Genomic DNA, 12,509 nt, shown 5'->3' on the forward strand with positions numbered 1-12,509 from the left:
AACAGCACCAGAAGCCACCTCAGAGCCCTTTTTCCTTTCCATGACCTCCCCAGAAGCCATCTAGCAGCATAAAGAGGCTTTAGTTTAGGCAAAAAAATGGGGTGCTGTGGCTTGAGTGCAAAAGTTTTGCCCTAGATTAAAACACCATGTCCATACAGGCCTCAGGTTTGGGAAGTCTGTGCAGGACCAGGCTGAGCTCTGCAGTCCTTGCTCACAAACATCCCCATCTCCTCTGTGGTCTGAGCAAGCGCCAGGTTCTCTGCAGACACCAGCAGTGGTTAAACATCCCAAGAAGGGGATGCTTTTAGCTGGGCATCCTTCAAGCACCAATATATATAAACCTTTGCAATTTAAGCTCGCAGCAGTCATTTGGGTTTTTTTGTTCTCGAAACATGCAAAGGCAAAAGCAGAAAACAGCATTTTTGCTGTTCTCATGTTTGCATGTTGCTGCCAGCAGGACTTTACACTGGGAGATATGAATATAAAAACCAGACAGACACCCACTGCAGGAGCAGGTACAGAAGGGGGTCCCCCCTGCTGCGTCTCTGCCCTGCTGCTGATTTTCCCAGCCACTCTGCTCTGGTTTCATTTGTCCCCGCAGAGACCGGGTTGGGTGTGGGATACACACATGGAGACCTCTGATACACCTTTTGGCAACAGAGATGCTGTGGTGCTGGGCCGGGGCACAGTGGCTGTCTCCAGCAGTGTGGAGCAGGGGGTGGGTGAACTCACCCCATGTGCAGAATTAGATTTAGATCTAATTTAGATCTACATTTAAAGGTAGTTTGGATCCAGCACTGTGCTTGACCGTGGCCCCACACATGGAACACAGCCAAGTTGAGTGTGTTAGATGTTGGCTCTGCTACAGCAACATCATCTCGTTCTTTTTTCCAAGAGCTCCAAGCTGACAAAGCAGCTGGCGTGGAAAGATGCTCGGGGAGCTCCACTGCACTGGATCAGGGGGAAAGAGCTGCTGGTCCCCCTGCTCCTCCAGCCCAGCTGGCACTTCCCAGCCACATTTTGGTAGGAGGGAGAGGGCAGCACAGATCCCACCAAAGCCAATAGAGAGGTCTTGGACCTGTTGGGGGATGACAAACCCCAATCTGGAACTTGGACCAGGAGCCTGCAAATCAATGTGCCACGCACAACCTCCTTCTAGCACAGACAAGGTCATTGCCAGGATAAGCAATGCCAGCACAGCTGTAGTCTGGATTTCCTGGTGTCTTTGGGAGGCAACTTCACTTCTAGTATTAATTGCTTTCTTAATTACTATTGTCACCCTCCGCACCCTTCCACAGTGTCTCGCAGGGAGCACTGAATGACATGCTTATTTGCAACACTGGATCACCTAGGGGTTTTTTTCAACCCCGTTTATTTATTAGCCAACATTACCTTCCAAGCCAACCGGGTTTAATATTTTTGTTCCAGTTGGCAAAGATTTTATTGACCGTGGAGAGGCAGAAATCTCTGCTGTGCACCCATGATGCAGGCAGAGACGCTGAGGTTGGGACGGAGCAGCCCATCGCCTGCCAGATCGCCGTCCCACGTCCAAAGGGGAAGCGGCAACCTGAGCATCATTTTTTCCTTCATGCTGCTCGCGAAAGCCTCGCTGTTGGCACTTAACTTACTCCAGACACACACTGTATATGCACATACATTCCTTGGCCATGCGATCAGACCGGAAAAGATTGCATTGAGCCCAAGAACCGCTGCAGAAGGAGGCTGGGGAAAAGCTGTGCGTTATCCAACGCGAGAGCGCTGCAGCCTCCAGAAAAGCTGCAGTCAACACTTTTTTTTTAGGAGACATGGTGCTAAAAGAGGAACCGCTGAGGGACGCACGGTTGGGAAGGCCTGGATGGGGGGGGGGGGGGGGAAGGGCTTTTAGTTCAGCAAAATCCTCCCCCTTCTTGCAAATCTCTGCAGAAGGACTTTGTGCACCACGAGGGCTCCTCCCAGGATCCTGCTCTAAGAGCACTATCAAGATGCCCCCGAGCCAGCTTCTCCCACAAGCCTGGACTTTATTAGTCACCCTTCCGCTGCTGGCCATCATGACTGAGATGCAAAGAACTGGCACAGCTTCAGTGCCGCTCAGCCAAAGGGTGGCCGAGAGCACCTCACCCAGCCAGGGCTTGCTCCTTCCCAGGGCCAGGTCAGCAGGGCAGCATCTGAACCATATCCCAGGTCTGAACAGTAACTGGATCCAGGCACCATCCTCGGACTTGTGCCCCACCACATACTGGGGCAGGGTGGGGTTTCTGGAGGGCTGCATCCCAAAGAGCAGCCTCACAGGGAGAGCTTTGCTCTGGCTCCTCAAGCCTCGTGATCCAGCTTCCACTTCCCCCAAGTCTGCATTGCACAGGCTCAACCACCCCACACTCCCAAAGCAGCCCCAGACCCTGACCACCACGGCTTCCGTCAATGCTGAGGTGGCTGAGCAACAGCGTCAGTGCTCCAAGCACTGAGTGCTTCGGCATGGATGTGGTGAGCTCTGCACTGTGCTCTGAGCATCGTTGGAGCAGGATCAGACCCTTGGCACAGGTGCTGGTGGGAGCAGTAGCTGTGGCAGGAGCAGGGCTGACCCTCTCCCTGACCAGTGCAGGGCCTTCGTGCTAAAGCAGCTTCCCCTCTGAGCAGTGCTGCTCTGGGGCATTAAGCGCATCAGTCACTCTCTGGTGCTGCACCAGCATTTGCATAATTTCAATTATGTTTCCAAAATGAGGAACAGGCTCTGACAACAACTGCTCTGCAGTACCTTGAAATATCAGAGACCATGGAAAATCTTTGTCTCAGACCTGATGGCCCTGCAAGTGCCTTCCGCTGGCACAAACTCAAAGGTGTCATTGCAGTATGGGAAAGGTTGCAGCAACCCAGGTTTTGACATTGAAACCAATGGAAATAATCACATTTGAAGAAGAGAGCCTCCCTCCAGGGACTGCTCTGCCTCTCTGCCCAGTGCTGTCCCATCCCCACCATTCTCCATGCAGCCCTCATCCCGTCCCCCATCCCCTGCCTCCCCCAGGAGCATCCCAGCTACCACAGCTTCTGCCTTTCCCTATTTTCTCCTACACCTGTAGACAAAAGAAAACCATGGCTGATGGAACCAGCTGTGCCTCCCTCCTATTTCCCTGTATCTGCCATTGATGTGTTGAGACATCACTGCCTATGAGAAGGGTGCAACAGGGTATTTATTCTTCATTAGTCACCTCACCCTCCCTATCTGTCATCTGCAAGCGCCCTGGCTTGAACTGCAGGTTTGGAAGCAGGCTGGTTCATACCCACGCGCTGCGGCGTGGCTGTCCTGGAGCCTTTCTTGGTGCTGCAGCACATGTTTTTGTCAACCTGGGGATGCTGTGGAGTTGACAGATGTTAAACACAACTTCAGATCGGATGCCTTAAGTAGCGCCTTTCTTTCAAGGTGGTCACTGGGAGGTGGGTCATTGCTCAGGAGTAAGCCTGCTTGCCACAGGCCTCCTCTCCAAACTACAGGTAACCGGCAGCAAAACATTCTGGGTCTCAGTGTTAAGCAGCCTCTGGTTCATTAGCAATCCAAGAGAGGAGGAAGCTGCGAGCTTTGGAGCAGAGACGTCAATTCATAAAACCCTCAAGTGTTAGGAAGCTCCAGTTTTTCCAAATGCCCAAAAGCAGCTCAGCTGCTGAATAATGCATCAGGCTGCCGAAAGTTGACAAACACCGGGTAGAACAAGTTAATCCACAGATCCTGCTCGGATGCCAGCATTCCTTCAGCGTCAATGTGATTAACCAGTTTCACTACTTGGAGCATTTTCAGGAGGACCAAGAGCAGCAGCAGAAGCTGCTGGAGAGCCTGGAAGAAGGGAAGGAGAAGCTGTGGAGCCCCTTCTCCCCCAAGGCACGCCCATGGCACAGTGGGGCTGGGGGGACACCAGCATGGTAGAGAAGCAACTACAAGCAATAGCATGCAGTGTGTTGGAGCAAGAGGTTTCAGGCTATGACCTGGAGGCCTTGGGTAAGGGAAACCCACTGGCAATTTCAAACAAGGTAGGAATGCTTCAGCTCACCCTCATGGGATGATGCAGCCCCCTTCATAAATCTTTAATAAGGTCCAAGAAGGAAACAAAAGCTGGGAAGCTTTGGTAGTGTATCAAGGAGAAGATGCAGAAGATCATTTCTTCATTAGGTATCAAACAAACTGGTAAGGCAGGAGCAGAGATCCTGGAATTTCAGCTGCAAGACTGCAGACAGCATTACTTAAGGGGGAATGTACCACTGCCTGGTCTGAAATATTTCCATCGCACCCTTAAGAGAGCCAGAAAGCTGCAGCAAAGGTGGCCAGAAGCAGGTGCAAGGCAGAAAGGTGACTTTGCAGCAGCAGGAAGCTGGCAGGAGCAGCCCTGGAGCATCACCAGTACTCAGACAACAGCATTCCAGCCCAGCTGATGGTGACCCTGGCTCACACACACCACATGCTCAAGATGTTTGGAGGCAATGGCTGTAGGACTTTGAATTCATTAACTAGTCCAAGGTTGTAAGATGAGCCACAGCGAGATCCAGGAACAGTTCGTTGGCAGCAATTCAATGCCTTCCACAATGAAGAGCTGGACGCCAGCTACTTTCACATCAGACCTTGCTGAGCTTGGCTTGTCCTTCCACAAGCAGGTGCTGGGGAAGCTTGTCCCAAACCTTTCTATCAGGCATCAAAAAGAAATCAAGCACACCAGCAGCGTCTGTCCCGCTGCTGCTCCTCACCTTCCCCTTGAAGTGCTTTTGGTGCTGATGTGAAAACCAGTCCAGTGCAGGTTATTGCAGTCGAAACAACCCTTGTGATCAAAAATATGAGTATCTATGTGATATATAGGATGTAATTTGAATATTTAAACATGATGCGATTTGAACAGACAAACTCGTTTTGGAGAGAAAGGTAGAGCCAAATCACTTCTTTGCTTGCAAAAACTTCCTGCTCTACAGTGAAAGGCAGGCACTGGGTTTGGTTACAGTTAGGGCAGCAGATTGAAAGCCACAGGTATGCGATAGGAAAAGCTTCCTGGAGAGCTGGGTCAGTTCCAGACTAATCTAGCCCCTGTGGGGAAAGGGCATTCTGGCAGATGTTAAGCTAATGGGATAACTGCATGAGCGCCCCTCGGTCTGCTGATGGGTGGCAGCCGAAAGCTACCAGCCACAGGGTTAGTGCCTGCTCCACAACAGCCCCCCATTTTCAAAATGAATGTAATTACAAAGCTTCTCAGAGCAAAAGCAGCAACTATTAACAGCACAAGGACTACACAACCCCATGTTCCACACACACAAAGTACAAAGTCTCCTTCCAAGCAAGTATGCCAAGCAAACGTTACTTCCGCGTTCGAAGCTATCAGCACCAGGCCCTGGCACTGCTGTCGGTTCCACCTTGAAGACTTATCCCAGCACTGCAAAGCCATGTAACTCCCACCTTTCATGTAACGTGTTTGTTCTTCGAATACCAGATTTAAATGCACGTCAGTGGCATTTCAAAGCTGGTGTTGGGTCTGGACACTTTCCTCCACTCCTCTATCCCCAGCAGTGATGATCCAGGCAGGTGCTGGAGGCTGGCTGCCTGTGTCTTTCCCCATGATGTACCTTCTTCTCATGGACCCTCACAGGCTCAGGGACAGGCACCACTGCACCTCAGGCACAAAGAGCAGTAAAGTCCTCTCAAGCAGTCCTACTTATGGCTGGGAAAACAAGTTCCCCTGCTGACGATGTCTGCCAGCAGCCCACCTGCCTGTCCTACTCTCCTGGAACCAGAGAGGCTACAAACTGGTGTAGGAAAGCCAAATGCAGCATAAGCTGTCTGGAAGTCTTTCACTTTTCCCCTCCCAAAATATGAAATGAGAGTACACTCCCATGCCACAGCCACACAACGCTGCATACACTGCAGGGCCTTGGTGCAGCTCTCCATGAGTTTTCTTCTCCTGCAATGAAAAGACACAAAACCTTCCCTCCTGCTCCATCAGAAAGAAACTTCAGGATGAAGCGGGTTCCTGGCCCCAGCAGCACCACTCCCATTGTATTTCAAACAAGGTATTCATTCTAGGCACAAACACCAAAATAACACCAAGAGTTCAGACCATTGTCTATACCTCAGCTTCCTCCTTTTCTCTTTTTATCCACTGAGTTTGCACCAACTCTGAAAGGCAGCTGGGGGACAAGGGGTACCTACACTGAGCCAGGAGTTGATGGCAGAACCCCCTCATCTGAATACTCCTAAGGAAAGGAAGGTGTTTCAAGTGTTATCAATCTCCAAGCGTTATCAATCTCCATCTCTCCAAACCAGATACCCATTAAATTATACTTAAGTATTTTTCTAACTAGTGCTGTCCTAGGAGCTCCGACTAAAGCAGCCAGTAACAGAGGAGCAAAGTGCATACTCTGGAAGGGAAAACATTTCTCTTGAGGCGAAGAGCAAAGGCCAGAGCCTGTTAAACCCCTGTGAGACTCAGCCTGGAGAGCTCAGCAGATGACTCACATCTTACTTTTTTCTTTCCTCCCTTCCCTTTGTTTAAGGAGGCCAGAGATACCTGTTCTTAAGCAAGAGAAAAGCGACTTCCTGGACAATACACCACATACCCAGCTTACTGCCTATAAAAAGCTGCCTTTCACACAAGTTCCCGGCAGGCGCTTCTTGGGGACGCACCCCTCACTGCTGCTGAGCTCCACAGGGCTCTGACTCACCCACTTCACCCCTTCAGAACTGATGGTAGGGCTAAAATTACTCTGCGGTGCTCCAAAGTTTGAAAGTGAGATTGCCTGTGGTGCTCAAGTCATCCACCTTGGCCCTAAATCCTGAGCATGTCTGCTCAGACATTAACTCTGAAACACAGACCTGAGCAGCACTGGTGCCAGTGTCGTGCTCAGGAAGAGGAAGAGTTAGTAAGCGGAGATGACACTAACTCACCAACAGCCCCTGAAAACTGACACTTCCCCACAAAGCGAGGGTAAAACTTTATTCTCCAGAAAGCACCAAAGCCAAGGTGATTCCAGGCTGGACAGTTATTAGGAACAAATCCAAGATAAAAAGCACAACCATGCATTAGCAGGAAGTCACAGTGCCCACACCAAGGCTGCTTCCACACTCCAGAACAAGATCTCCACCCTGGGCAGTCACTTCTCCCATTTGCAACACGGAAAATAACACTTCAGGGTCCATCAGAGAAACCAGCTACCACGGATCTTGTGGCCAGCTGCTTTGACTATGCAATTCATTATATTTTTGTTAAACCGAGAGCCATTCCTTTGGGAGCACTATCATATTGGCAGGGTTAATTTCCAATTAGGGATGGCAGGCATATTTTTTCCAAGCCCTGTCTACGAGGACCAGAGGCCTGTGACTGGGGGAGGAAAGCCCTGCTGCAGCGTGAGTCACGGTGCCATTCAGGAAGGGTGCTCTCCGGAGTCACGCTAACTGCTGCTGTGACAAAGGTCCGATTTAAAACAGTGAGTGCTGACATTTTGAAAAATGACTACTACAACGGAAGAGACATGAGTTTACTCTTCTGGGGCTTTGTCTCCAAACTCCAAGTAGTTTAATTAAGTCAGAGTAAGTTCATTTACACAGCCACACCCTTAACTGACATTCAGGTAGACAGAGCCCAGCCTCAGTACCCTGAAGAAAGGGCTTTGCAGAGGATCATAGCTGCAGTGGACACCCTGCACATGCATACAGGTACTCCCACCTGGCTGAAAAATGTTTCCTGGCAATTCTCGACAGCTTTGCAACAAGGAGACAGTTCCAGCTAGGAGTTCCCTCAAACCCTCTACCATGCCCTCTGACTGCAAAGCCCTTTCCTGACAGCCCAGCTTTGGGCTGTGGTCAGTGGGTGCTTCTTGGTGCTCCACTGCCCTTCCTTAGGCCTGCAGACTGGCAGCTGTTGCAGGAACCATGGCCTGCTGCATACACCCAGCCTGCTGCTCAGGTCCTGCCCCCCCCCCCCCCCCCCCCCCCCAAGCATTCCCCACTGCACCTGCCAAAGTCCTTTTACCTGCCCACTTACATCCTATTCAGGTACCAAAGACATCCCAAGTCCACGTCTGTCACTCCACAAGCACCCCTATTCACTCATTGACCCCTCTGTCAATTGCTGCATCTTCTACACTGGCCTAACATCTTCCCTTTCCGACCAAGTCATTTCTCCTGTGAAACACAGCACTGTCCCACTCACTGACCGTCCCTCTGTGCCCTCACAGAGCTGCCACCTGCCCAACTTACACAGGGCCAGTGCCCAGGCAGCATAAATCCAATGCTAAAGTTTGCTAAAGACTTTTAACTGCAAGTGGGAGTATTAAAGAAGTATCATCCTTTCCACTTATAAAAACAGTCGCTACTCTAAGTCTCAAAGGAATTACAGACAGGCTTTCAAAACTGTGAGATACAGAACAGAGACCTCTTTATGCTGGTAGAACACTCTACGCCAGCACCATATTGCCCCTTTCTGTTTCTCTCATAATTAAGTGTAAGTAACATACCAGGAGAGCTCCGCTGTATAATTGCTTTATTTTCTGCTTATTAGTTCTTTACCAACACTACAGCCATATTGAGAACACAAAATTCCTGTTTACTTTAGTCAGGGAGATCACAGTCTACAGACTCATTCACTTATCAGACATGATTAACGCCATTCAAAACTTACTCCATAAATTCACATGAACACAAATTGATTGATGCATTTTAAACTCCAGATCAGTTTTTAAATCGTAGGATTTCTTACAGATTGCCACTTGATCCTACAGGCTATGTTCACTGCCCGAGAGCCACTAGTTCGTGGTGAGGTTCAGCTACAACCTATAAAGAACATGTTGAAGGTGAAACCTTTATACTTTGTTCAGTAGCAATGGCCATTTATTTTTGATGTCTCTGCCACATGGTTCAGTAACTTTTTCTCCCCCACCATTGCCCCCAAAAAAGACATAAAAAAAAAAAAATCAGAAGCATAATCAGTTTCCTTTCACCTAAAAAACAGATTAACAAAGTTACTAAGGAAATACAAAATTGTGAATTCAACTTAATGCAAAGTCTAGCAAAGAAGTCTGCCCCAGCACTTGAAAATGTAGTAAATCAACTTAGATGAAGAATGAAGTTATTGAAGTTTCCATGTTGACTGAGGATAGATTTAAGAAAGTTCAAGAACCATTAATACAGCTTCAAGTTTTCCAGTTTAGGCATTTACTTTGTGCTTGGCTATTTTATTTATGCTCCAGAAGAAAACAGTAACGATGTTCTTGTATTTTTAGTCTTTATACCACCACACTATTTGTTAAGTTACACCAACAGAAAAAAAAAAAAGAAAAAAAAAAAAAGGCAGCTAGAAAATAGAGCAATGATACTCCAACGGCAAAAAGCCTTGAGTGGAAAAAATCCCTCACCTCCTCTTCTTCAAAGCTGATATTGAAGAGTTATTCCACATCAATCTTTAGCAGACTCTAACTCACAAAGGCTTACAGTCAATCAATGCTCTGTCTTCCAGTGTCAAGAACCCATTCAGTCCCATTTGCAACCCACATCAAGGTAAGTCTTTTGGAACCATATTCTAAATGAACTTTTAAGTGGTCCAAAGCATTCCATTTCAGAAGTGAATTCAGTATTGTTATCTTCCCATACATCTTTGGTAAGAGCTCCATATACAATGTACTTAGCATGCAGAGTGAACACTGCAGAAATGTAGTGTAATGCCCCCAATTTCATGTAAAACTTGTATCCTTGGGGAAAAAAAAAAAAGCCATTTTCTTCTGGTTTTGTAGCATACATTCCTAGAATTCCCCAATTGAGTTTAACTCCTTGAGGAAATGTGAAGTTAATCCTTAAGGCTGAATAAGAACCAGCTGCTTTAACATTTTTTGCACCCAGCATTAATACTTGATTTTTTTATACTAATACTTGTTTTGGGTGGGTTCTTTTGCCAGTCACATCTGCAAACTGTGATATGGCAAATGAGCTGTTTGCCCTTTAAGAACTAATTATGGAAGTTTACATTCATAGTCATATACTATCTCCTCTCCCAGCTCTCATTAGCAGCTACTCAATGGGCTGCAGACATCCAACATAGTTCCCTTCCTACAGGACTACAGCAACAACTGAGACAGATGGCAAAGACTGCAACTACTTGCACGAGTTCAGTCAAGTCTTGGAAAACTAAACCAGTAACTATTTCCTTGAAATGGTTATTATTCAGATGTCAGAATTACTGAGCTCAACTAAAGCTGAGCACGGAACTTGCCCCTTCACAAATCTACAAAATGGAAAAAAAAAAAAATCCAAACCAAATCTTCTCTGCTATGTGCATGCCAGAAAGAATGAGAAATCCTTTTAATATTTTGAGATGAAAGCCATTTGTCTTGATCACAAGACAGGCAAGTCATTACTAGATTTTTGCCTAAACATCTGCAATTTGAAGTAAAACTTGCTTCAACACTTACATGTTATTGCTGCATTTTCTGGAAGGAACCTATCTTGCACTGAATTGGAGACTGACATGAGTAGTAAAAACTGCAGCTAAACATTGCTTAAGTCTGCAATGCAAGAAGAAAACTGAACAGTATCTACCCTGGAACTATTACATCATTCATGTCTTATTTGCTATATGATTGCTATGTAGTATGGGGAACTTATTTGCATCCTTTCTCATGCATGATGTATGGTTCAGAACTTCACAGCTGACATTTCAAAGCAGTTCTTACATTACCTAGCAAACATTATGCTTGATATGCACTTTGAACATGTTACAATGGTATTCTCACTACCTGCCACTGAGGCAAGGATTCGTTTCATTAGTAGTCTGAGATGTGAAGACAGGCTGAGAGTCACTATCTACTTGCAGGTTAACAGAACTTTTTTTAAAAAAGTCCTTAATATAAAAAGACAGACTGCAGTTTGATTTTAAGCAATAATTTTCAGTTTACTAGATGATGCAGACCTATCAACATATTCTGCATGAATGCAAAAAAGTAGCAATCTACAGCAAGTGACAGAAGAAAAAAAAAATATAATCAAAAAAGTAGAACCAGAAAGCATACACTGAAAATGGCACCCCTCCCCCAACCATCCCCAAAATAATCAAACCATCTTAAGGGCTATGAAGAGGAAAACACAAAAAAAAAGGTTACTTAGCAAGTCTACAATGTGTCTTTCCCCTGTTTGCTGGAAGTCTGCCATAGCATCTAGTGCTTGCGTTCATGTCACATTCGGAGATTAGAGCATCCTAACGCCAAGCAAGAAGAGTTAAAACAGGAATCCAGTCAAGTCGTGAGCAACAAGAGTTAAAACAGGAAACCATCCAAGTCGTGACTGCAGAAGGAAAGGGTGGTAACTGGAGAAAGTTGATCATAATCCTATGGATGCTTTTGTTTTACTTTTCAGTAGAGAATCATTCTTCTGGAAAGCCATGTGGGTTATTTTTTTTTTCTTTAATTCTTTGTAGACTAAATAGTTGTTCTCTCATTAGGATTTATAATTGGATGTTAACCATGTCAGCCCTTCATAAAGTCCATCCCCCGTAGTAGCACAGGAGGGCTGCACATACCAATTCCTATCCCTGATTCGGGTCAGGCCCAGTTTCTCCTGGATTTCATGGGGTTTCATGGCATCAGGCAGGTCCTGCTTGTTGGCGAAGATGAGGATGATGGCGTCCCGCATCTCCCTGTCGTTGATAATGCGGTGTAGCTCCTGGCGGGCCTCGTCGATGCGGTCACGATCGGCGCAGTCCACCACAAAGATCAACCCTTGCGTGCCCGTGTAATAGTGCCTCCAGAGGGGACGGATCTTGTCCTGGCCCCCGACATCCCACACATTGAACTTGACGTTTTTGTAAGTAACCGTCTCTACGTTGAAGCCTACGGTGGGGATGGTGGTGACAGACTGGCCCAGTTTCAGTTTGTACAGGATGGTGGTTTTACCAGCCGCGTCCAGACCCAGCATCAGGATCCGCATCTCCTTGTTACCGAAGATCTTGGACAGCACCTTGCCCATCTCGGCGGCATCCAAGGGGCCCGGCGCCTCCGAGGTGCGGGGTGGGGGAGAGGAGGGCTAACGCCGACCCTCCCGAGCAGCCCGCGCGGGGCGGGGGCCGAAGCGGAGCAGGGCCGGTCCGCGCGGGAGGAGAGTGTCGGGGCAAGGGCAGGCGGGGCTCAGCGCCGGCCGCGCATGGGGCGGCTGCGGAAGAAGCGGGGCGGGAAGGGTGGTGAGGCCTGGCGAGGCGGTGAAGCCCGGGCGCCGTCGGAAGAGGAGCCGCGCCACGCTCCGCTCCTCCGCCGGGCCTGAGGCGGCGGCTCCGCCCGGCTCCTGCCTTGGCTCTCGCCCCGGCACCTCAGCTCATGGATGCCGGCTCAGGGGCGGCGGCTCCGCGTCCTGCCTGCAAAGAGACGGAAAGAGCGTGAGACGAGGCGCGCGGCGGAACGGAGGAAGGAAGGGAACCGGCAGCAGTTACCTGAGGGCCGCCCGCGGGCTCGGGCCGGCTCCGCTGCGCGCCGCTCCCTCAGCCAGCACCGCCGGAAAAGGCGCCGCGCGA

At 48.5% G+C, this 12,509-nt stretch overlaps 1 protein-coding gene across 1 annotated transcript; it reads right to left on the reverse strand.

Annotated features, from left to right (window-relative positions):
* Window positions 1-10,875: 10,875 nt before the first annotated feature.
* On the reverse strand, window positions 10,876-12,509 carry ARF6 (ADP ribosylation factor 6). The gene is made up of 2 exons (XM_057408465.1): window positions 12,429-12,509; window positions 10,876-12,353 (listed from the first exon to the last, which is right to left on the reverse strand). Exon 2 carries the CDS (start codon window positions 11,969-11,971, stop codon window positions 11,444-11,446), a length of 528 nt encoding a protein of 175 aa, XP_057264448.1. The 5' UTR covers window positions 11,972-12,353; window positions 12,429-12,509; the 3' UTR covers window positions 10,876-11,443.

The sequence above is a fragment of the Pezoporus wallicus genome, unplaced genomic scaffold (genome assembly GCF_028554395.1).
Source record: "Pezoporus wallicus isolate ANWC-B61680 ecotype Strahan unplaced genomic scaffold, APGP_CSIRO_Pwel_v1 contig_13350, whole genome shotgun sequence".
Classification (NCBI taxonomy): Eukaryota; Metazoa; Chordata; class Aves; order Psittaciformes; family Psittacidae; genus Pezoporus; species Pezoporus wallicus.